Source organism: Ovis canadensis, chromosome 3 (assembly GCF_042477335.2).
Source record: "Ovis canadensis isolate MfBH-ARS-UI-01 breed Bighorn chromosome 3, ARS-UI_OviCan_v2, whole genome shotgun sequence".
NCBI classification, from domain to species: Eukaryota; Metazoa; Chordata; class Mammalia; order Artiodactyla; family Bovidae; genus Ovis; species Ovis canadensis.
In genome coordinates this window covers 190,992,260-191,018,923 of record NC_091247.1, presented here as the reverse complement: position 1 = coordinate 191,018,923, position 26,664 = coordinate 190,992,260, and the positions used below count along the sequence as shown (strand labels likewise).

The following is a 26,664-nucleotide window of genomic DNA, read 5'->3' as shown; positions in this document are numbered from 1 at the left end:
TCACTTTCTGCCATAAGGGTGGTGTCATCTGCATATATGAGGTTATTGATATTTCTCCTGGCAATCTTGATTCCAGCTTGTGCTTCTTCCAGTCCTCAATAATATAGGGGCAGGCTTTTTAAATAAATTCAGTTATCTATGACTGAATATTACTTTTTGTTAGAATAAGGAAGCATGTGGGATCAATTCTATTTGTAGCTTTTGTATTTGAATGCAGCTCACATAAGTGAGGACAGAAGTAACCATGTTACAGCAGTGACAGTTCTTTGAACACCCAAGTTATCTGCAAAATCATAGCAATCTATCACCTTACATAATGTTTAATGATCTATCAGCTGACAGCTCTACCAGGCTCTCCTTTAACCTGGTTGAAAGCAAATAAATGAAGTGTTCCAGTCATTAAAGTGACCTGTCATTAGATTCATTTGCTTTCACAGTTTCTCAAAACTAAGGAAAAAGGCTTGACTGAGACTTTGCTAAGATTATTACTTATACTTTACAGCCCTCCACTTACAGGCACCTTGTTCAGTCCAAAAATACTCAGAAAGGACTGGGAAAATTACACTTAACAAAGTAATTGTTTGTAAAACAATTTTCTTCCTTATCACTCTAAATATACTTGTGTCAAAACCTTGTGCTTACAGATTTAGAATTTTGTTTGCGGCAAATGTCCATCATATGGCCTAACCAGTCCTCGTTATCAAATCAATTGGCCAAATCAGATGTCTTGCTTTAGATCAAATGACAGTATTATGCATCCCCATGACAAACATCTTGCAGGCCACCTTGCCCTACTTCTAATACCATGCTGCCTTCTTCACAGAAACATGTATAGACAGATAAGGATATAAATCTACTTTGGGTTTATGATGCCTTAATTAGAGGAGACTTGGCTGACACCAATATATCAAATTGTTTCACTGTACAGGGCCATTTGTACCCCTGGGGCATAGTAAGATTCTGATGTATGTAAGACATTCCTTATTTTTTTAATATAAGAAAAAGGCAACTGAAAGGGGAAGAGGGAGAGGAGAATCAACTTGACACTTTTCCCCAGGTTCTCAGGTCTGGATGTTAACTGTAGGATGTGAACTATAGGAAAATGTCCGGATGCAATCTGTGACTCTTGAGACTATACTTATAAAACTGTGGTACCCATGTATTGCTTGGAAAGTCTTCATCCACCCTCAGCAATACAGAAAATAAACCAGCTGTGGTTACTGAGACATGAAGCCAGGCTGCTGCTGCTGTGGCTAAGTCACTTCAGTCATGTCCCCATAAATCCCATAGACAGCAGCCCACCAGGCTCCCCCGTCCCTGGGATTCTCCAGGCAAGAGTACTGGAGTGGGTTGCCATTGCCTTCTCCAATGCATGAAAGTGAAAAGTGAAAGTGAAGTTGCTCAGTCGTGTCCAGCTCTTCCCAACACCATGGACTGCAGCCTACCAGGCTCCTCCACCTATGGGATTTTCCAGGCAAGAGTACTGGAGTGGGTTGCCATTGCCTTCTCCCGAAGCCAGGCTAGATGATACCATCTCGGTGCATGATTAAGCCCATATTTTAAATAAGACTCCAGATCTATACTTTCTAAACACATTTCTCATCATCCTCCAAATAACTACAGTTCATACTAAATAACCTGGAAAACTATTGGTAAGTCTTGAAAGTGTATTTCATTTGAAGAATGTCAGTTCAACTTTCTATGGTCTTCCCCCAGCTCTTGGGCTTCCTATGTGGCTCAGTGGTAAAGAATCCACCTGCCAAGCAGGAGACATGGGTTTGATCACTGGGTCAGGAAAGTCTCCTGGAGAAGGAAATGGCAACCCACTCCAGTATTCTTGCCTGGGAAATCCCATGGACAAGGAGTCTGGTGGGCTACAGTCCATGGGGTTGCCAGGAGTCCAACACAGCTTAGCAACTAAACAACCCTAGCACGTAAGAGTTCTGTATCATGAATGTTATAAATATTAAGCAGAGCAAGAATAGGTTAAAAAAATCATAGAGCAGGAACAATAACTCAGCATGCTAAGCATCTCAAAATGCCCCTTGCTGTTTAAAACACATTAGGACTTAAATTTTCCACAAATAAGGAACTGTGGTCATTTACGACTACCTGTAATAATGACAGTGGTTATTTAGAAAAGCAGTTAAGTCCTGGAGGTGCAATAAAGGCCATTAGAACATTTAAAAAGAAAAGTTGTCAAGCAGAATGATTTATATATAAAGATAAACACTTCAGTAGAGCTTTAAATTCACATGGTTTTGAGAGGAGAAAAAGATGACTGTTTTGCTTAATTATTTCACTGAGTCCCAGTGACACTCACCGCCTCTGTGTGAACAGGATGCACGGCAAAAAGTAATGCTGTAACAAAAGCAAGTCCACGATTCCTGAAGACAGTTTTGTCACAGGTGTACATCAGCACAAGGGTCACTAGGCAGTGTAAAATGACATTTACTGCGTGGAAGTAGAATGGGTCCATGCCAGTCAAAAAGATGTTTAGCCTGTGACAACAAATAAAAACTGAATTAGCTACAAACAGAAGGTAAGCACAAGGAAAGCAAAGGGAATCCATCACTTTAAAAGGTAAGTTATTTAATTATTTTTAAATGATTCCACTATCAGGTTATTCTATATATCTGAGTATAAGTTTTTCCCTATCTAAAAAATTTTCTATCTGCAGAAATCTTTGTAAATGCAATATGATATTACTTCAGAATACTTGGTGGCCTCACTGAAAAGGCAGACAGGTGTGGAATGCTTTTCTTCCCTCACTCGCTTTTTTCCCTCACTCCCTGGCTGATGCAAACACCTCCCAGCACTCTTGCTTCACTAACACCTCTTCCTAAGCAGCTGAGTGTTCACAGGCAAGTCCTCACCAGCGATGAGAAAGAGACCAAGAAACTGGCACCTATGGTCAAAGTTGGGATAAACCAAGTTCGACTGTGTTCTCTCACCCACAGTGACACCAGGAAGCAAATTTCTAGATTATGTACAAGGAATCATTGTTAATTACCACCCCACAAAGCATCTCCAGGGTATCTACCCACCATTACCAGTTGTAGCTGAAATTATTAATATAAGGGTGAGAATGAGCACAGCACTTCAGAATTTGTATTCAATGTTCTCTACCATCAGTTCCTATAGAATCTCATAATCTGAATTCCAGGATTACAACAAAAAGAAAATAAAAAGAGAACCACAATGAGAAGAGAAATTTGTTGTTCAAAATTTTAAACACTTTCACAGAGAGACTTCTGAACATAGCGTTTAAGTTAAGAATAGGACATAATGTCCTCAAATAAGTCTGTGAGGTTATAGAAAAAAATGTAACTGCATAGGGAATGGTTCTCTTGGGGGAATACACACACCCTAAGTGGTACTGTCTATAGCCATCTAGACTCCAGTCCATTTTACCAAAACTGTAATTCCATATCTTTATCCTCACGCTCTTGATCTGCTTCTCTTATACAGCTACCTCTGCTTTGCCAAAAACAGCTGAGAATCTAAAAGTCAACTTTAGCAATGGCATACGCATATTCTAAATACTTGAGTTGATTCAGCTTTAATTTACAGAATTTTAAACATCTCAAGCTTTATTTGGACACACGAATCTAAATGTCATAGTCACTAATCAACTCAATTTTCATTTCCACTGAAGTAATCATGGTCCCAACTAAGCCTAAAAAAAGTGAATTGCTGGCCAACTCCAGGCCCAGTGCAAAATTCAAGACAGCTATGCTGCAAACCTATGCATCTGTGCACACTCCGAGGTGCTTAAGATGGGAACCTGGTGTGAAATACCTCCTTCAGAGGGAAAGAAGAAAGGGCCGTGAACAAGGGGACTGGTGTGTTCAGCTAAAGAAAGGAGAACAGCATCCCAGCCATTCCAGGACAAGAGGACCTACACATGCTGAGAGAGCAGCTGGGAATCAGAAAGCACAGGATGGGGCTTCCCTGCTGGCTCAGTGGTAAAGAACCCACCTGCCAATGCAGGTGACATGAGTTTGATCCCTGATCCAAGAAGGTCCCAAATGCTGCAAAGCAACTAAGCTGGTGCACCACAACTGCTGAGCCAGTCCTCTAGAGCCCGGGAGCCTCAACTCCTGAGCCCACTGACTGGAGCCTGTGATCCCTAAAGTCCAAGCTTCCCAGCAAGAGAAGCCACCACAATGAAAAGTGTCTGCACCAAAATTAGAGAGTAGCCCGCTTAGCAATAAAGACCCAGTACAGCCAAAATTAAATAAATAAGATTTAAAGAAAGAAAGAATGAAAGCACAGGATGGAGGAGCTGTGAGAAGGATGAGACGGAGTCCCTGTCCTCGGGGAAGGTGGGGCTGGTCCCCTGACAGCCTATTACTCTGACGTTGATTTTATACTGTTTCCACTTCACCAGGCTGAGCTTTCCAGACCAGCTAAGTCATTCATTTAAAATTCATTCACATTCATCTCAGTGAGAGAAAACAGGCAATCTCATATGTGATAGGTCTCTAGGTTGTCAATATATATAAAAGGCTTTACAAATTGCACACCCTTTGCCCCAAAATTCTACTTCTAGAAATTTTCTGTAAGGAAAAAATAGAAAAGTATTTAAATACACACACACACACACACACACACATATGTGATACTGTGATGCAATAAGAATATGTATTTTGATCTTCATCCCAACTCCTGGTTAGAGACCCTAAAAGCTTTGTAATTTCCTAAGCGATAAAGGTGCTAGAAATATCTTTTGTTTTAATATTTGGTCTCTGCCCCCAAGTTCCTGGCACCACTCTCCTAAATTCCTTGCAGTTTCCTAAGTGATAAGAGCACCGGGAGCACCTTTTGTTCTAATACTTGGTGTTTGGCTCTGGTTCCTGACACAGAGCTCCTAAATCTCTTAGAATTCCCTGGGAGATAAGAGTGACTTTAGTCTTAACAAGGTGATTCTTACCGGGCTCCTGGGTGTCTTCAGCATGGGAGCTGGTCATGAGAAAGAGCACACGTGATTAGAAGCTTGGAACTTTGAGTCCACCCCCATCCTCAGGAAGAGGAGAGTTGAGGGAGACTGAGCTAATAATTGATCACACCTACATGATGACACTTCCAAAAAAATTCCCAGAACTATGGGGTTTGGAAGGCTTCCAGGTTGGTGAATATGTCAACGTGCCATCAGAGTGACAGAACCCAACTCCACAGGGACAGAAGCTCCTGTATTCAGGACTCTCCAGGCTCTGCCCGATGCATTTCTTCATCTGGCTATTATCTGTACCATTTATCACGCCCTTCTGTATATAATAGACTGATTTCCCTGAGTTCTGTGAGCCATTATAGCAAATTATCAAGTCTGAAGAGGGAGGTCATGGGAAACCCCAACTTGTAGCCAAAAAGTAAAAGCGTTAGTCTCTCAGTCATGTCCGACTCTTTGAGACCCCCTAGAGACTGTAGCCTGCCAGGTTCCTCTGTCCATGGAATTCTCCAGGTCAAGAATATTGGAACTAGTAGCCACTCCCCTCTCCAGGGGATCTTCCTGATGCAGGGATCAAACTGGGTCTTCTGCATCACAGAGAGATTCTTTACCATCTGAGTCACCAGAGAAGACCCAGCTTGTGGCTAAGTCAGACCTAAATGTGAGTAACCTGAGGACCAGTACTTGTGATTGCCATCTGAAGTGGAGGCACTCTGCAGAACTGAGCTCTTAACCTGGGGGATCTGATGTTAACTCCAGGTAGACAGTGTCCAAATTGAATTGAACTCCAGGACACCCAGCAAGTGTGAGAGAATTCTTAGGTGTGGGAGTAAACCCACATATCTGGTGTTAGAAATCTTGTGAGTATAAGTAGAGAAAGAAAGAGGAATTTTCCTGTCAATGTGCAAAGATTGTGTTAATTATAAAAACAGCAACACAGAGATGGCAAAACATCTAATACATCTTTATGTATTTCTCTATTCCCTGGAGAAGGAAATGACAACACACTCCAGTATTCTTGCCTGGAAATCCCATGGACAGAGGAGCCTGGTGGGCTACAGACCACAGGGTCACAAAGAGTCAGAAATGACTGAATGACTGGGCACATTCCCACCGATGATATACTTCAGATCATAACCCTGGATTACAAATAATAGCACTGTTTTTTGTTTTTTTTTTTTAAAGACAAAGGACTTGCTATTTTTCCAATTTATTTGTTATTCAACCATTTAACAAGTAAAAGCATCATTAAAGATGATGTTTTTACTATGTTATGACATGTTTATGAGATACTTAACATACACTCCTTTCCCCTTCCAAAATGATATAAAATAGTAGGTATGACTCATCCATGTGTCTATATGTATCATATCTAAAAATGTGCAGATGTTATCCATATAGATTATTTCTGGAAATTGATTAGGAGTGAGTGTTTGGTGTTGCAAATGAATTAAATTTGATCCAAAATACAAAAATAAGTTGCTGAATGGGGAACCACTGTAGAGATAAGGTAACAGTGTGAAAGTCCCTCACCTGGTACCTTAATCTAAGCTTTGAGAAGTCACCAAAAATCTAGTTACGAGAATTTCCCAGATATCTAAAAAGATGGAGCTTGAACTCTCCAAATGATAGATAAGTGAGCTTAAGATGAAATGGTAACAAAAGGTTTGAATATATCCAATGTGTGGGCACTGGAAAAAGAATATCTGATTCTGAGAGTTACTATAGGTTCACAAAAAGGGATTTAACTGATTAACTTCTGGAGAGGGGTGTGATAGACATGTTGCATCTTTAACAATGTCATTAAATAGGACCTCTCAGAATCTCCCGGCATACAAGACAGAATAAAATAGATATGAGCTAACCGAGACTGGTGAATACTAAATCAATGTCTCCTTGGCTGGAGACCTCCAGGGTATGTCACAGTGTTCTGATATCATCTCTGGTCTGTCCAATATTGTTATCAAAGGCTTAAATGAATCCATAGTGTATGCTAACCAAGCCTGCACATGGCCTGTATCAGGGAAGGAGAGAAACTGTACTTAAGACTGAGCTTCACAAAGAGCTTAAATGACTAAAATTGATAGCTAATTCTAACAGAATTAGACAGAATATGGGTAACAGTAAAGACCCATTTTTAGACACAAAATAGAACAAAATCCTTGCAATCCAGATTAAAACTCTACATGTGGTATTGTCCAAGGGTTTTTCAGTTCAGTTCAGTTCAGTTCAGTTCAGTTCAGTTCAGTCGCTCAGTCGTGTCCTACTCTTTACGACCCCATGAATCGCAGCACACCAGGCCTCCCTGTCCATCATCAACTCCTGGAGTTCACTCAGACTCGTGTCCATCAAGTCAGTGATGCCATCCAGCCATCTCATCCTCGGTTGTCCCCTTCTCTTCCTGCCCCCAATCCCTCCCAGCATCAGAGTCTTTTCCAATGAGTCAACTCTTCGCATGAGTGGCCAAAGTACTAGAGTTTCAGCTTTAGCATCATTCCTTCCAAAGTCAGAGTTACTGTGTCCTAGCTATCAAAACAGACCAAAGCACCAACACAGTTAGTCAGGGAACTGCCTAAGTCAGTATTTTTCATTTCAATGCACTCTAACAGATATTTACTGAATACCTGCTAGTTGCTGGGTATAATGTAGGGCCCAGAGGAACAAACAGAAGACATGGCACCTGCCACCAAGGAGTTAATCACATAGCAGGAGAAAGAGAGAAAAGTAATTCATAGTATGAGAATTCCAGCAGTAGGAGAACCTACCAGGTACTGAGATAAGGAAGATAGAGGCGTTCTCCCTGTGGATGGGAGAGGGAAGGGGGTGATATCCAACACGGGGCAGCAGCCCTGCAGGGTGTTACTTAAATGCTAGAGTACCTTCACAGGACAGCTTCAGGATTCTGGGGGAGGGAGTCTCAAAGTGATGTCTCAGGGAGGTAGGTTTGAGGAAGAGGTAATGCTCAGCCTGCAGAAAGATGACAGACAGGTATGAAACCATGTTTTTCAGGGGAAAGGCTCTATGGCATATTTACAGCTTTATCCCCAGTGTCTATCCCTGGTACATGCTAACACACAATAAAACAGGTGATTTCATATAAAAATTTCCAACTTTTCTTCAAATCTTAAAAGACATGGCAACTCTGGGCCTCCATGGCCACATGGAAATACCTGGGTGCCAACTGAGGTGGTTCAAGTGCTCATAATTTGCCACGGGGTCTTCCAACTACTGGGGGGCAGACTTCAGCTCAAAGAAAAATGTAATATCTAAAGCTAAAATCAGTGGTGAGATAAGCAGGAATGTTCACACAGAAGCCTGACAACAGCCTGCCTTAAATACCATCTGCAGAGAACAATCTCAGGTTTCATGCCACCATGAACGTCCTTCCGTTACAGCATTTAATCAGTTTTTAAAAACTCATTTACTATATCCCACAAGTGTTATGATAATTTTTCATTCATTGTTAGAAATAAACGTTTTTGTCATTGTATCCATCTCAGTTGGGACACAGTAGATTCTAAATGAAGGTTTCAGTTCGGTTCAGTCGCTCAGTCGTGTCCAATTCTTTGCGACCCCACGAATCGCAGCACACCAGGCCTCCCTGTCCATCACCAACTCCCGGAGTTCCCTCAGACTCACGTCCATCGAGTCGGTGATGCCATCCAGCCATCTCATCCTCGGTCATCCCCTTCTCTTCCTGCCCCCAATCCCTCCCAGCATCAGAGTCTTTTCCAATGAGTCAACTCTTCACATGAGGTGGCCAAAGTACTACAGTTTCAGCTTTAGCATCATTCCTTCCAAAGAAATCCCTGGGCTGATCTCCTTCAGAATGGACTGGTTGGGTCTCCTTGCAGTCCAAGGGACCCTCAAGAGTCTTCTCCAACACCACAGTTCAAAAGCATCAATTCTTCGGCGCTCAGCCCTCCTCACAGTCCAACTCTCACATCCATACATGACCCCTGGAAAAACCATAGCCTTGACTAGATGGACCTTTGTTGGCAAACTAATGTCTCTGCTTTTCAATATGCTATCTAGGTTTGTCATAACTTTTCTTCCAAGGAGTAAGCATCTTTTAATTTCATGGCTGCAGTCACCATCTGCAGTGATTTTGGAGCCCCAAAATATAAAGTCTGACACTGTTTCCACTGTTTCCCCATCTATTTCCTATGAAGTGATGGGACCAGATGCCATGATCTTCGTTTTCTGAATGTTGAGCTTTGAGCCAACTTTTTCACTCTCCACTTTCACTTTCATCAAGAGGCTTTTTAGTTCCTCTTCACTTTCTGCCATATGAATGAACAAATAAATTGACATTAAGCTGGAAGTCGGAAAAAAACCATCTTTTCCTTTGTACTCAAATAATCTCTAAGTTTATTTGATAACTTTCATTTCTAATTTAAAACTAGGCCAAGCAGTAGGAAATAAAACTTTTTTCCTAAAAAAATCTTAATAGTCATGTCTGCCTGGCTGAAAGCCTTGCAGACTTTCGCAGATAAAACGCAAACACCCACTTCTCGATCTGAACTCCTCTGCCTCCTTGTAAAACCGCCCAGAAAAGGGAGGGGGGCACATGCAGCACACAGCACCAGTTCCTGGTACCAGTTCCCAGGCAAGACCACAGGGTCAGACAGTGTGGCAGCGGGCAGTCACAGGAGGAGGGGTGAGGAGGGGGAGAAAGACTCATTGGTTTTGCCCCCCAGTAAGGCACACTCTTCTGCTTCTGTTAGGTCCATACCATTTCTGTCCTTTATTGAGCCCATCTTTGCACGAAATGTTCCCTTGGTATCTCTAATTTTCTTGAAGAGATCTCTAGTCTTTCCCATTCTATTGTTTTCCTCTATTTCTTTGCTTTGATCGCTGAGGAAGGCTTTCTTATCTCTCCTGCCGATTCTTTGGAACTCTGCATTCAAATGGGTATATCTTTCCTTTTCTCCTTTACCTTTCACTTCTCTTCTTTTCACAGCTATTTGTAAGGCCTCCTCAGACAGCCATTTTGCTTTTTTGCATTTCTTTTTCTTGGGGATGGTCTTGATCCCTGTCTCCTATACAATGTTACGAACCTCCGTCCATAGTTCATAAGGCACTCTATCAGATACAGTCCCTTAAATCTATTTGTCACTTCCACTGTATAATCATAAGGGATTTGGTTTAAGTCATACCTGAATGACCAAAGAAAGGCAATGCCAAGAATGCTCAAACTACCACACAATTGCACTCATCTCACATGCTAGCAAAGTAATGCTCAATATTCTCAAAGGCAGGCTTCAGAAATATGTGAACTGTGAACTTCCAGATGTTCAAGCTGGTTTTAGAAAAGGCAAAGGAACCAGAGATCAAATTGCCAACATCTGCTGGATCATGGAAAAAGCAAGACAGTTCCACAAAAACATCTATTTCTGCTTTATTGACTATGCCAAAGCCTTTGACTGTGTGGATCACAATAAACTGTGGAAAATTCTGAAAGAGATGGGAATACCAGACCACCTGACCTGCCTCTTGAGAAATCTGTATGCAGGTTAGGAAGCAACAGTTAGAACTGGACATGGACCAACAGACTGGTTCCAAATAGGAAAAGGAGTGCGTCAAGGCTGTATATTGTCACCCTGCTTATTTAACTTATATGCAGAGTACATCATGAGAAATGCTGGGCTGGAAGAAGCACAAACTGGAATCAAGATTCCCTGGAGAAATATCAATAACCTCAGACATGCAGATGATACCACCCTTATGGCAGAAAGTGAAGAACTAAAAAGCCTCTTGATGAAAGTGAAAGAAGAGAGTGAAAAAGGTGGCTTTAAAGCTCAGTATTTAGCAAACTAAGATCATGGCATCTGGTCCCATCACTTCATGGGAAATAGATGGGGAAACAGTGGAAACAGTGGCTTTATTTTTTGGGCTCCATAATCACTGCAGATGGTGATTGCAACCATGAAATTAGAAGACACTTACTCCTTGGAAGGAAAGTTATGACCAACCTAGACAGCATATTAAAAAGAAGAGACATTACTCTGTCAACAAAGTTCCTTCTAATCAAGGCTATGGTTTTTCTAGTAGTTATGTATGGATGTGAGAGTTGGACTATAAAGAAAGCTGAGTGCTGAAGAATTGATACTTTTGAACTGTGGTGTTGGAGAAGACTCTTAAGAGTCCCTTGGACTGCAAGAAGATCCAGCCAGTCCATCCTAAAGGAGATCAGTCCTGGTTGTTCATTAGAAGGACTGATGTTGAAGCTGAAACTCCAATACTTTGGCCACCTGATGCGAAGAGCTGACTCATTGGATAAGACCCTGATGCTGGGAAAGATTGAGGGCAGGAGGAGAAGGGGATGACAGAGGATGCAATGATGGTTGGATGGCATCACTGACTCAATGGACATGAGTTTGGGTGAACTCTGGGAGTTGGTTATGGACACGGTGGCCTGGCATGCTGTGATTCATGGGGTCACAAAGAGTCGGACATGACTGAGCAACTGAACTGAACTGAATCCACACTCTCACAGACTAGAGCTCCAGATAAAGCCCATTACTTTAATTTTCCTCTTGGAAAACACCTCTGATTTAGAAGAAAATAAAAGCAGGTATATCTCTGAAAGAGACTTCTACTTGAGAATATACTAGGGTCCATCCTCAAGGGGACCCCAACTCTATTTCAGTCAAAGAGCCATACCTTAGTGAACTGGCAGGGCATGGAAACTGCATGAGGTCTTGGCTCTCTTTTGTGGTGACTCAAGTCTAGCTTGGGGCCCTGAACCTGGAATTTTCCTGGTTATACAAATAGGTCAAGTAAGATTTAAGAGGGCTGCCTGCCCACTTCATGTCACCATTCCTGTGGGTCATAACGTCCCAGTTCTCACCACATCCTCACGCCTGCCATGTCAATGCTCCCACCTAGACTTTGGCCGCTAAGCTCTGCCACCCAGCCTCTGGAACTCCAGCATCCCCTCAACCCCACTGGAGTCAGAAAGCCCACTGCAGTGGTAGCATATCCCACATCACACTTGGCCAACAGCAAAGAAGTGCCACAGAGCTTCCCAACCTTGCAGGCACTCTCCTATTTAAGTATTTTTCAATGCCTCAGTGCAGAGAGAAGCATTTGGCCCTCTCAGGGGATACAGGATAGGGGATACCAGGAATGTGTGTGTAGACGATGTGATGAATGGACCTCAACGTTCCCACCTCAACGAGCTTCTGGATTCCTTTCTCTGTCATGTCAGGCAGATTTTGGCATCTCAACCTCATTAAACATAGGCCCCACTGAGTTGCAGTGGTTCCCGGGATTCTGAATCACTAGTGTGCTGGTTACAATTGCTGATTCCCTGATCCCATCCCAAGATATTCTAAGCCAGTAGATCTGAGAGGGGGCCCAGAGATCTGCCCTAAGCAACCCAATAATTCAAGACAGGTGATACTCAGAACTGTAATGCTCAGGTCTTAAAGCTTAAGGGAAAGCTGCATATGGTTGCTATGTTTACCAGAAAAAAATCCAGGTTTCTCAGCAATAACATAACATAACATACATTCTTCTCCAGTAAAAACCATAAACAGGGGAAAGAAAAAACTAAATGTACCCCTCATCTGTTTTTGGTGTCTCGAGTGATGGCTTCTCTCACACTTCCCTGGTGACTTTCCATAGCCCATTCTCCTGTCTTCCTCCCTCAGCACTCATTTTTCTTCTTCTCATCTCCTGCCTTCATTACAGCTCTCAAATGCTTCTAAGTGCTTCCCATAGTCTTCTTAGATCATTCAGCCAATAAACAACAACATCTGGATCTTCTCATTTTTCCTCTAAGGCCTGTCCCTTAGGCCCTTCATCATTTTGGTTGCTTTTCTTCTGCATTCCCTCCAGTACCAGGAATAAATCAACAAATCAGCATCACTTCATGTCTCTAAAGAACCAAAGGATGTGATTCACAGGCACCGGTGCAAACAAGAGTGCAGAGAGGAGATGGTGCCCTGAGGCAAAGGCAAAATAGACCCCCTCCACCCCGCCTCCCACTCCAGCTCTGAGGAAGCTGTAGGGAAGGACCAGGCTGCGTGGAGCTGGTCAGGAGGAGGCCACAGTCACTGTTGTCAAAGAAAGGGTGAGGAAACAGGGCAGGAAGATCAGAGGCCATAGAAGGAAGCAAGTCCCAGAAAATGTGAATCCGCAAAGAAAAAAAATTAACAGATCAACACCAAATATAATATAGGTATAACTATAACTGACCTGTCAATTTTAAGAAAATGGGTTTCTTTCTTTTCAAGGTATGTATGTTTGGCGGAGTTCCTGGATGCAATGCCATTCAGACACCAGCTACATGACACAGCCCTGCCCAAGACTCCCTCACTTCAGACAACAGACCTCCTGCACATCTGACCTCCTGGCCACAAATTCAGGGGTTCCCACGACTCCCTTAGATTCAACAATTTGTAAGAACGACTCATAGAATTCAGGAAAGCATAATACTTATTTTTTTTAATTAATGTCTTTATTTTTAATTAGAGTATAATTGCTTTACAATATAGTATTAGTTTCTGCCATGTAACAACAAGGGTATATGTATGTCCCCTCCCTCTTGAACTTCCCTCCTACCTCCCACTCCAAGCATGATACTCTTTTATGATTACAGTTTTAATATAAAAGATATGAGCCAAAACTGATAGAAAAAAAAAAAAAAAGATTCATGGGGCCAAGTCTGAAAGGGTCCTAAGCACGAGCCTTCCATATCTCCAGGACACATCAGCCCCTCAGCACACTGATGTAGAACTGCCGACCAGGAAATCACAACCAAGCTTAACCAGGGTTTCAATGGCGAAGCTAACTGATTCCATCACTGGCCACTTCAGCACCCCTTTCCCTTCCCAGATGTTGGAAGGTAGGGCCTTCCTAGATATTGTAACTGCAGAACTAACTCATACTGGGCCCATGCTGTTTCTAACAAGACACCAAGGTGTTTTTCAGAGACAACAGAATAAAACCACAAGTCATGCAGCTGAGGCATGCTCTGAGGAGAAAATTGTGACCTCAGATAACACCCAGAACCAAAGTTTCTCTGTCCTCAACCCTACACCCCAACTCCCAACAGGGAACTAAAGGACAGGAACATGGCTGCAACCTGAACACCTTTCGGAAGTGAACGATCCATTGTCCAGGAAGATCCAGTATGACACCCCATCATCACAGCTTAGCAATCCAAACCACCCAACAGGGATTCTGCACACCGACCCTCCTCCACTAACCCTAAAAGCCTGAACCCTGCTTGCTGTCTCCTTGCTGCTTGACCTCACAATAATGTCCTTTTCTCAAAAGCCAGTGCCACAGCATCGTTACCAGCAAGCCTGGCTTAGAAACAAAAATCATTTGGCTCCAAGTCCCAACTCTTTAATCATAAGATTAGTCTTTCCAGCAGGACCAGCTGCATTCTAAAGCTATCTGGAGGCCCACCGTGAGTCAACTCCTCCTTAGCATAAATTCAGGTATGGTCCCAGGGAGTCCCCATGAACAACAAAGTCACTCCTATCACTCTGGAAACTCGAATGGTTTAGAAGCTCCTTCCCAGAAAACTGGGGAAAGGCCAGACAAGTTCTTGCACAGCTGCGGGGAAGAGGAAGTCTCTCCCACTTAACCATAGCACCCTCGAGAAAGTATTTTCAGGTCCTTATACTCCATGTGGGCTTCTCAGGTGGCCCTAGTGGTGAAGAACCCGCCTGCCAATGCATGAGACATGAGATTTAGCTTCCATCCCTGGGTCGGGAAGATCCCCTGGAGGAGGCTAGGGCATGGCATTTCCCTCCAGTATTCTTGCATGGAGAATCCCATGGACAGAGGAACCTGGTGAGCTACCATAATCTGTGGAGTTGCAAAGAGTTAGACAAGACTAAAGTGACTTAGCACACACACACGCACGCATACTCCATTTAATCCAACCAGAAATGATATTTCATCATCTAACTCATTAACTGGAAAAGACAAAAAAATGGCCTTTCATTACAGATAGCAGGACACTGGCATGGAGGAATTTGGGTCTCCATGAGCAGGGTGTGGAGAGAATCCTGTGTAATTCTGATGTTTGCTAGAATTGTGTTCAGTTTACAGCAAGCACCCCCGCAACCATAATGCTGCCACAAAAGCAGCTCATGATTTAAAACTGCTAAAGATGTCATTCCCCACAGAGGGTCACAGTCTTAGCAGGTTACAGCAGAGCCATTGGAGCCCTTTCAGGATCAGAGCTGCCCCTTCACTTCCTAGTAAGTACGACACACTGCAACTCTCTGTGTGTCCAGCAAATTCCACTTTTGTCTTTGATAGAGGAAGGGAAAATGATACATAAGCCAAGAAATAAGTCCAGCAGATTTTCCCTCTAAGGGTGTTGTTGCCATTGTTTAGTCACTAAGTGATGTCTGACTCTGTGACCACAGGGACTATAGCCCACCAGGCTCTTCTCTCCATTAGATTCTTCAGGCAAGAATTCTGGAGTGGGTTGCCATTCCCTTCTCCAGGGATCTTCGCAACCCAGGGATATCCTGCATTGGTAGGCAGATTCTTTACTGCTGAGCCACATGGGAAGCCCTGTAAGGGTGCTCAGTTCAGTTCAGTCACTCAGGCATGTCCGACTCTTTGCGACCCCATGAATCGCAGCACACCAGGCCTCCCTGTCCATCACCAACTCCTGGAGTTCACTCAGACTCACGTCCATCGAGTTGGTGATGCCATCCAGCCATCTCATCCTCTGTCATCCCCTTCTCCACCTGCCCCCAATCCCTCCTAGCATCAGAGTCTTTTCCAATGAGTCAACTCTTCGCATGAGGTGGCCAAAGTACTGGAGTTTCAGCTTCAGCATCATTCCTTCCAAAGAACACCCAGGACTGATCTCCTTCATAATGGACTGGTTGGATCTCCTTGAAGTCCAAGGGACTCTCAAGAGTCTTCTGCAACACCACAGTTGAAAAGCATCAATTCTTCAGCGCTCAGCTTTCTTCACAGCCTAACTCTCATATCCATACATGACCACTGGAAAAACCATAGCCTTGACTAGACGGACCATTGTTGGCAAAGTAATGTCTCTGCTTTTGTGTCTGCTGCTGCTAAGTCACTTCAGTCGTGTCCGACTCTGTGCGACCCCATAGATGGCGGCCCACCAGGCTACCCTGTCCCTGGGATTCTCCAGGCAAGAACACTGGAGTGGGTTGCCATTTCCATTTCCAATGCATGAAAGTGAAAAGTGAAAGTGAAGTTGCTCAGTCGTGTCTGACTAGTAGCGACCCCATGGACTGCAGCCTACCAGGCTCCTCTGTCCATGGGATTTTCCAGGCAAGAGTACTGGAGTGGGGTGCCATTGCCTTCTACCTAAATCATTACCTGAATATTTACTTACCTAAACATTTACCTGAAGAAGTTGGGCATTCACAAACATGATTTAAACAATTAATTTACCAAGCTCCTATCTATGTTGCATGTCAGGCACTGTTCCAGGTGCTTAAGATAAACCTCACAGAGTTCACACAGTAGTGAGGAGACACAAAAAGCAGCAATAAATCATTATGCCAGATAACAGTGCGGGCTACCAAGGCAAAGAGGGCAGGAGAGTCTGAGAGTAAGGACGGCACATGGAGGAGTGCCTGCTATTTCAGATCAGGTGGCCAGGGAAGGCCTCTGGGATGAAGTGACGTTTGAGCAGAGACTGAAGGTGGTAAGAAAAGAAGCAATGCAAGGACCTGGGCAAAGAGCATTCCAGGAAGAAGAAGCCAAGTGCAAACTCCCTTGGGAGCCAAAGTTTGGTCTGTACCAGGAATACAGACTCTACAAGGTAACACAGAGAGAATGAGGTGGAAGACTGAAGACTATAGGTCTGGGTGTGGCCAGGGTCAGATCAAACAGGAGCCATCTCTTATCATTTGGAAAAGGAACAAGGCCATTACTGATGCAAGATTAGCATTCCTCATCCCCCTTTTAAGTGGGGAGATTACATAATCAAAGTCTGAAAAAGCTGACTGTAGCTCCCAAGGATGATAGAAAATACATTTTTTATTAAAACAGAAATGATTGCTTCAGAAGATGTTTTCCAAACCTTCACCAATTTGAGGAACTTACCTATTAAAAACTCTCATGATTCAGAAATATATTCCTCTCATTTTCCCTCCCTCCTACACCATCAGACTGTAGTCTAAAGTCTATTTTACATCTAAAGCATATTCTAACAGACAAGGATCATAACCTTCTTCTCTTGGGGTTTCTACGATAACCTTCGTTTGGAATGAAATTTTCAGAAAACATTTTTTTTCATTTTTTTCTATAAAAATCTTCATTGCCTCCAATCACATTTTTTCTTAGCTACACCTACATCCATTACCAAACATCCTAGAAAATCTAGTCAAACATCCTAAACAGTCTTCACTTGTCTTAAGATTATCAGTCTTGTAGCAATAGACTATTTCAAAATGAATGCCCAGAGAGGTCAAATCAAAAGGAACAGAACCAAAAGGAACATGCACTATTTCTTTTAGGTTCTGGGCATAGAGGCTAGAGCTGACTTTCATGGTTGGCATATCATTTGTGCCTTAAAGTTGCAAAGTGTTGCCCCCCCCAAAAAAAAAACAAAAAAATAAAAACCTCTCAAGATCTAAATATTAAAGTGTTGAAAATCCTTACAGCTGCACATATTAAGATATTCTATTTTTTAACTCTGACATTTAAACCACCCACTTTCACTCATATGGTTTATATTATCATCAGAAGCATTCAATAAAATAAAACTTTACAGCAAACTAGTAGAACACTATGATCTAATAGCCTGAGCATGGAAAGAGATCAAGGTCTTTTATTTGCCTTCCTTCTCCTTCTATATCATGGAAAAACCAGCGGTTCTTTCTTGTTGAAGGAAGCTTCTCCTTGCTTCTCGATGTGGAATGGCACAGCCAAGAATTCAGCAGGAGCTGCTTCTCCATGAAAGTTAAAAAGCTAAGCACCTTTTAAATCAATTAGGACCATTTTTCAATGCAGGCATTACAGGGTTTGGTTCTGGGTCAGCTCAGCGTCTACAAAGTGACTTCATGTGCTTCTCCTGATTCCAGTGTTAAAAACAGGTCATGGCCAGTGAAGGATGAAGAAAGAAAACAAAAAAGATTACTGCTGCAGATTAAGTTTTCACAGATGTTTTGATTCTGCTCTACAAAAATCCAAAACTATTCCTGTGTGCCCTTGGAAATGAGATTATGAAAAGACTGAATAGAATATTTGACTAGAGACAGAAATTCATTAGAATTCTACATTCACTCTAAGCAACACAAAGAAATGATCATTTGTATCAGTTAAAGTTTGATCAGAGAAGCAGAACCACCAGGAATGATACAGCTAAAGGAATTTGCTACAGAGACTCGACCTTTCATAATCCAGAGAAACTCATTTAATAGCTTATACAGGACTGCTGCTATTGTGTCTGTAACAAGTGGAAAACCAGCAGGGCAGGTATTCCAGAAGGAAGGATGGAACCTGAAGTAGGGGAAAGAAGAAGGGGCTGGAATCCACAAAGAAGAACTAGAATACACTTCTCTCTTGCAGCCTCCTAGGCTCCAACTTTAATGATGGGAGTGGCTTGCAAACTGGCCAGCAGTATCCATACAGCTGATCACACATGGAAACCATGATTTCAAGTAGCTACGGGAGATATGGAAAACTCTGGAGGAGCTGCAGAATCAGCTTTGCTGCACAGCAGAGTGGGTTAGTCTGCAAGTCTGGGACAACCAGCATGAGCGGTGACACACCAAAACCTACACCCACCTTCTGAGCAAGGACATGGCTGAAACAGAGCAGGGCACTGTGGGATGTTCCCAGGAGAGACCCCCACCTCCAATGTCCTCAGCCTGCCTTCTGTCTGTAGAAAAATTTTAGTTGAAGAATAAATTTAATCAGAGAGATGAGAGAATGTAGAAGCAAAGGAAAGCAGTCAAATAAGACTAAATAGTTTAGCCATTAAACAAGTCAAAGACTTTTAGTTCCTAGGCTTCCCTGGTGGCTCAGAGGGTAAAGTGTCAGCCTGCAATGCGGGAGACCCAGGTTCGATCCCTGGGTCGGGAAGATCTCCTGGAAAAGGAAATGGCAACCCGCTCCAGTATTCTTGCCTGGAGAATCCCATGGATGGAGGAGCCTGATGGGCTACAGTTCAGTTCAGTCGCTCAGTAGTGTCCGACTCTTTGCGACCCCATGAATCGCAGCATGCCAGGCTCTCCTGTCCATCACCAACTCCTGGAGTTCACTCAGACTCGCATCCATCGAGTCAGTGATGCCATCCAGCCATCTCATCCTCGGTCGTCCTCTTCTCCACCTGCCCCCAATCCGTCCCAGCATCAGAGTCTTCCAATGAGTCAACTCTTCACATGAGGTGGCCAAAGTACTGGAGATTCAGCTTTAGCATCATTCCTTCCAAAGAAATCCCTGGGCTGATCTCCTTCAGAATGAACTGGTTGGATCTCCTTGCAGTCCAAGGGACTCTCAAGAGTCTTCTCCAACACCACAGTTCAAAAGCATCAATTCTTCAGCACTCAGCCCTCTTCACAGTCCAACTCTCACATCCATACATGACCAATGGAAAAACCATAGCCTTGACTAGACGGACCTTAGTCGGCAATGTAACGTCTCCGCTTTTGAATATGCTATCTAGGTTGGTCATGACTTTTCTTCCAAGAAGTAAGCATCTTTTAATTTCATGGCTGCAGTCACCATCTGCAGTGATTTTGGAGCCCAAAAAAATTAAGTCTGACACTGTTTCCACTGTTTCCCCATCTATTTCCCATGAAGTGATGGGACCAGATGCCATGATCTTAGTTTGCTGAATGTCGAGCTTTAAGCCAACTTTTTCGCTCTCTTCTTTCACTTTCATCAAGAGGCTTTTTAGCTCCTCTTCACTTTCTGCCATAAGGGTGGTGTCATCTGCATATCTGAGGTTATTGATATTTCTCCCGGCAATCTTGATTCCAGCTTGTGTTTCTTCCAGTCCAGAGTTTCTCATGATGTACTCTGCATATAAGTTAAACAAGCAGGGTGACAATATACAGCCTTGATGTACTCCTTTTCCTATTTGGAACCAGTCTGTTGTTCCATGTCCAGTTCTAACTGTTGCTTCCTGACCTGCATACAGACTTCTCAAGAGGCAGGTTAGGTGGTCTAGTATTCCCATCTCTTTCAGAATTTTCCACAGTTTCTTTACAGTGAAAGGCTTTGGCATAGTCAATAAAGCAGAAATAGATGTTTCTCTGGAATTCTCTTGCTTTTCCATGATCCAGCGGATGTTGGCAATTTGATCTCTGGTTCCTCTGCCTTTTCTAAAACCAGCTTGAACATCTGGAAGGTCATGGTTCACGTATTGCTGAAGCCTGGCTTGGAGAATTTTGAGCATTACTTTACTAGCATGTGAGATGAGTGCAATTGTGCAGTAGTTTGAGCATTCTTTGGATTGCCTTTCTTTGGGATTGGAATGAAAACTGACCTTTTCCAGTCCTGTGGCCACTGCTGAGTTTTCCAAACTTGTTGGCATATTGAGTGCAGCACTTTCACAGCATCATCTTTCAGGATTTGAAATAGCTCAACTTGAATGGCATCACCTCCACTAGCTTTGTTCGTAGTGATGCTTTCTAAGGCCCACTTGACTTCACATTCCAAGATGTCTAGCTCTATATTAGTGATCACATCATCATGATTATCTGGGTCGTGAAGATCTTTTTTGTACAGTTCTTTCGTGTATTCTTGCCACCTCTTCTTAATATCTTCTGCTTCTGTTAGGTCCATACCATTTCTGTCCTTTATCGAGCCCATCTTTGCATGAAATGTTCCCTTTGTATCTCTAATTTTCTTGAAGAGATCTCCAGTCTTTCTCATTCTGTAGTTTTCCTCTATTTCTTTGCATTGATCGCTGAAGAAGGCTTTCTTATCTCTTCTTGCTATTCTTTGGAACTCTGCATTCAAATGCTTATATCTTTCCTTTTCTCCTTTGCTTTTCGCCTCTCTTCTTTTCACAGCTATTTGTAAGGCCTCCCCAGACAGCCATTTTGCTTTTTTGCATTTCTTTTCCATGGGGATGATCTTGATTCCTGTCTCCTGTACAATGTCAGTCCACAGGGTTGCAAAGAGTCAGGCAGGACTGAGCGATTTCACTTTCACTTTCAAGGGCTATAGATAATACTCTAAGCCATATCCTTTGCAGATACTGAAACCCCCCACCAGGTGGAAGAAGATAACTACATGACGACCAGACGACAGCCATGACATAAGCTGCCGTGATTCCAAGAATGAGCCTCAAGGAAATGGGAACAAACCAGCTTGGAAATGAGGATCAACTGTACTTCAAATGATCACAGTGAAGCTGATCAGATGACTTTCAAGATGACTGACTATCAAAGCTGACTGTGCTATTTCTACAAGTAGCCACCTCCCTCCACCTACACACCCCTGAAATGCCCCTTTAAAAGCTCTTGCCCAATAATTGTCAGTGAAGAGTGAGCCCATGGACATGGGTCCACCCTCTCTTCTACTTCCTGCCTCCAAGATAAAGCAAACTTTTCTTTCCACCAACCTTGTCTCTCAAATATTGGCTTTCTACCAATGAGCAGCAGGACTGCATTTTGGTAACACAGTCATTTCACTTTCACTGTCCATATCTTGAACAAATTTCTCCTGTCTGCCTCTAACCAAGTACAGCACAGGAAAGAAATTTCTAAGATGAGGTTCCAGTTAGCTAAACTGATACGGTACAAAGTCACCGCATCTTGGGAAGCTGCCTTCATCTTCCATTGTGCTTGGACCCTCAAACTGGTCAAAGTAGACACTCTAATAATCCACTTCCCCACTTCAACTTCTACCCATTTCTTACATAAGAATAACTGTGATTAGTATTAATATATTTCTGTACAAGCAAGCACCTTTATGGTAACAAGCATTGCATTTCTTTATAAATAAATTTATGTAGCATTTACTATAAGGGAATTTCTATCTGTCAGTATGTGTGACATTCATTCACTTATTTGAAGATAAGAAACTACCTGTAATGAAATAAATCAGTTTGAGATTTGCACTGGGAAAAAACTCGTGAAGATGAAAGAAAAACAAACCATAGAGTAGAAGGAAATCCTGACAAAGAATTTATATCTAGAATATATTAAGAAATCATAAAACTCAACATTTAAAAAATCCATTTAGAAAATTGACAAAAATATGAAGAGAAATTTTAACAAAGAGGATATACAGAAGCCAAATAGACACATGAAAAAATATTTAACACCATCAGTCAGCTATTAGAGCCAATTAAAAGCACAATGACATGCACTACACACCTATCAGAATGGCTACAATAAAAAACAATGACAAAAAACTGGTGAGGAAGTAGAGAAGCTGGATGACACATACACTGCTGATGGGATGGGATGGAAAACAGCTTGTCAGTTTTGCAAAACACTAAACATGTAACTACCACATGACCCAGCAATTGTACTCCTGACATTTACCCTGCTGCTGCTACTGCTAAGTCACTTCAGTCGTGTCTGACTCTATGCGACTCCTCCATCCCTGGGATTCTCCAGGCAAAAACACTGGAAAGTGAAAGTGAAAGTGAAGTCGTGTCTGACTCTTAGTGACCCCACGGACTGCAGCCCACCAGGCTCCTCCCTCCATGGGATTCTCCAGGCAAAAGTACTGGAGTGGGGTGCCATTTCCTTCTCCAGGGGATCTTCCTGACCCAGGGATTGAACCCTGGTCTCCTGCATTCCAGGCAGACACTTTAACCTCTGAGCCACCAGGGAAGTCTTGGGTTGCTATTTCCTTCTCCAGTGCATGAAACCTTTTTAGTGAAAGTGAAGTCGCTCAGTGGTGTCTGACTCTTTGCGACCCCATGGACTGCAGCCCACCAGGCTTCTCTGTCCATGAGATTTTCCAGGCAAGAGTACTGGAGTGGGGTGCCATTGCCTTCTCCGGACATTTACCCTAGAGAAATAAAATCTATCTTCACATAAAACTCTGCAGATGAATGTTTGTAGCAACTTTATTTGCAATACCCCAAAACTGCAAACATTATAGCCAACAGCAAAAAACTGAAAACTTTTCTTCTAAGATTAGGAACAAGGTATAAATGACCACTCCTGTCATTTCTATTCAGCATAGAACTGGAAGTCCTAGGTAGAGCACTTAGGCAAGGAAAAGAAATAAAGGGGATCTACATCAGGAAGGAAGAATAAAATTATCTCTGTTTACAGATGACACAATCTCATATATAGACAACCCTAAAGATGCTACCAAAAATCTATCAGAACTAATATAATTCAGTAAAGTTACAGAATACAAAAACCAGAATAAAATACCAGCTGTATTTCCATACACTAATAATAAACTCCTGGAGGAGGGCATGGCAACCCACTCCACTACTCTTGCCTGGAGAAGCCCCATGGATACAGGAGCCTGGCAAGCTACAGTACAGACCATGGGGTCACAAAGAGTCAAACACGACTGAACGACTAAGCACACACAATAATAAACTATCCAAAATTAACAGAAAAAAATTCCACTTACTATAGCAACAAAAAGAATGAAATACTGAGGAATAAAATTAACCATAGAGGTTTCCTCAGTGGTTAATAATCTGCCTACAATGCAGGAGCATGGGAGGAAGATCCTCTGGAGGAGAGCATGGTAACTCACTCCAGCATTCTTGGAGGGAAAATTCCACGAACAGAGGAGCCTGGCAGGCTATAATCCATGGGATCACAAAGAGCTGGACACGACTGAAGCCACTGAGCAGTAGCAGCAAATTTAACCAAAGAGATGAAAGACTGACACACTTACAACTACAAATCACTGATGAAAGAAATTAAAGAAGACACAAATAAATGGAAAGACATGCCATGTTCATAAATGGGAAGACTTAATATTGTTCATATATTATAGATTCAATGTAATCCCTATCAAAATGCCAAGGCATTTTTTATAGCAAAAGAAAAAAAATCATGAATTTTATATTGAATCAAAAAATCCTGAATATAAAAAGTAATCTTGATCAACAGGAATAAAACTGGAGGCACCACACTTCCTGACTTCAAAATATATTCCAATGCTACAGTAATTAAAACCGTGCAGTACTTGCCTAAAAACAGACTTACAGATCAATGGAAAAGAACAGAGACATTAACCCATGTATATACAGTCAAATGATCTTTGACAAGGGTTCCAAGAATATACAATGGGGAAAGGATAGTCTTCAATAAATTATATTGGGAAAACTGGCTAACCACATACAAATGAATGAAATTAGACTCTTACCACATATACAAAAATCAACCCCCAAAATAGTAAAAATTTAAATATAAGACCTGAAACTATAAAACTCTTACAAGAAAAATACAGAGGAAAAACTTCATGATGCTAGGCTTGGCAATGGTTTGTTAGACATGATAACAAAAGTACAAACAATAAAAGCAAAAATTAGACAAGTGGGACTATATCAAACTAAAGAAGCTTTGCAGAATAAAGGAAACAAGAGTGAAGAGACAACCTGCAGAATAGCAGAAAATGTTTGCAAACCAAATATCAGACATGTTATTAATATCTAAAATATATAACGAATTTCTACAACTTAGAAGAAATTAAATAACTTGATTTTAAAAATGGGCAAAGAACAACTTGAACAGACATTTCTCCAAAGAAGACATGTGAATGGCCAATAGGTAGAGGGAAAGATGCTTAACATCACTAATCATGCAAATTGTGCTTTAATCATGCAAATCAAAACCACAATGAGATGCTACTTCATTCCTGTTAGATTCGTTTTTATGAAAACAAACAAACAAAAGGTAAGCATCAGTAAAGATGTGAAGAATTGGGAACATTTGTACACTATTGGTAAGAAAGTAAAATGGTACAGCCCCTATGGAAAACAGGATAGAGGTTCCTCAAAAATTAAAAAAAATAATTACTATATGATTCAGCAATCCTTCTTCTGGGTCTATATCCAAAAGAATTGAAATTTTGACTTTGAAAACATATGTGTACTCCTGTGTTCACTATAGCATTATTCACAATAATCAAGATAAAAAACAAATCAAGTGCCCATCATCAGGTGAACAGATAAAGGAAAAGTGATATATACACGATGTAATACTATTCAGCCTTAAAAAGGAGGAAATCCTTCAATGTGCAACAACACAGAAGACCTTGGAGAGTATTATGCTACATGAAATAAGCCAGCCGCAGGAGTCCACTTATGTGAGGTCCCTGAAATAGTCTAACTCATAGAAACAGATACTAAGATGCTGGTTGCCAAGGGCAGGGTGAGGTGGGAGCAGCATCAGGAGTTGCTTTTTGACAGGTACTTAGTTTCAATTATACTAGAGAAATAAGCGCTAGAGAGTTGCCGCACAACATTGGACCTACAGTTGAAATACTATATTGCGCCCTCAAAAACTTGTTAAGATGGCTTTAAATTTTCAAAATTTTTCCTTAAAAAGTTTAAGATACAGGTAAGACAGCTTGCACGTATCTCAAAGGCCACTTAGTGTTTTCACCAGTTGTGCTTGTGTGCTCAATCCTGTCCAACCCTTTGTGATCTCATGTGACTGTAGCCCAGCAGGCTCCTCTGCCCATGGGATTTCCCAGACAAAAATACTGGAGTGGGTTGTTATTTCCTTCTCCAGGGCATCTTCCTGACCCAGGGATCGAACTCGAGTCTCTTGTGCCTCCTGCATTGGCAGGTGGATTCTTTACCACTGAGCCTCCTGGGAAGCCCTATTACCTAAATTAAAAATCATAAAGACATGACCTATGTAAAGTTCCTAGGCCAATGCTTGATTCACACTAAATAGTTAATAGATGTGATTTTTTCTGTCCTTCTGCAAAACAATCTTCAGAGTTGTGTTGGCCTAACATTGTTAACATCATCCTTTATACATGTCCAGCCTCACACTATTGCACTAGAATATGCAGTTGCACCTCAGGTGATTATGATGACAAAGTCTCCACAACTTCTTCAAATCAATGCCTGTAAGAACAGAAAGATTAGCTGAATTTCTCTTTCTGAAGAGGCACTATTCCTTTCCAGTTAGTGCTCTGTTGCACTCTAGATTTGCAACTCAATTATCTTAAAAAAAAAAAAAAGTATATCTTACACAGCCAGTAAGATATACTCTACAAAGAGCAATGCATCTTAGCAACCAGACTGCTTTTTCTAACCAGTGAGTATCACAAGTGAAGTTGCTCTCTGCCCCCTCAATTCTTTTGCTTAGCCCCTGTTCTGTTCAATGCCTGTTTTCCTCTTCATCAATGGTCTTCCCTCACTGTCTACTCCTTTCCTCCCCTCCTCTGTCTTCTGCCCCTGCCACTTCCTGCGTGAATTTTGTTTATTTATTTTTTCCTGCATGAATTTTAAACAAATTTTTTAGAAAGCCAAGAAGTGAAGACACTCGTCTCTCTCCACCAACTGGGTACAGGCATTTGACCCTGACGTTTGTATACGGGCTTCCCTTGTGGCTCAGCTGGTAGAGAATCCACCAGCAATGCGGGAGACCTGGATTCAATCCCTGGGTTGGGAAGATCCGCTGGAGAAGGGAAAGGCTACCCACTCCAGTATTCTGGCCTGGACGGGCTTCTCTTATGGCTCAGCTGGTAGAGAATCCGCCAGCAATGCAGGAGACCTGGGTTTAATCCCTGGATTGGGAAGATCCCCTGGAGAAGGAAAGGCTACCCACTCCAGTATTCTGGCCTGG

General features: G+C 42.2%; 1 protein-coding gene across 2 annotated transcripts in view; it reads right to left on the bottom strand.

Annotated features, from left to right (window-relative positions):
- Nucleotides 1-26,664, bottom strand: part of TMTC1 (transmembrane O-mannosyltransferase targeting cadherins 1) — a 337,062-nt gene that overhangs the window by 307,132 nt on the left and 3,266 nt on the right. For both annotated transcript variants that reach the window (XM_069585452.1, XM_069585453.1), the window contains exon 2: nt 2,324-2,501. In XM_069585452.1, the coding sequence (XP_069441553.1) occupies nt 2,324-2,501 (178 nt within the window). The remainder of the gene's footprint in view (nt 1-2,323; nt 2,502-26,664) is intronic.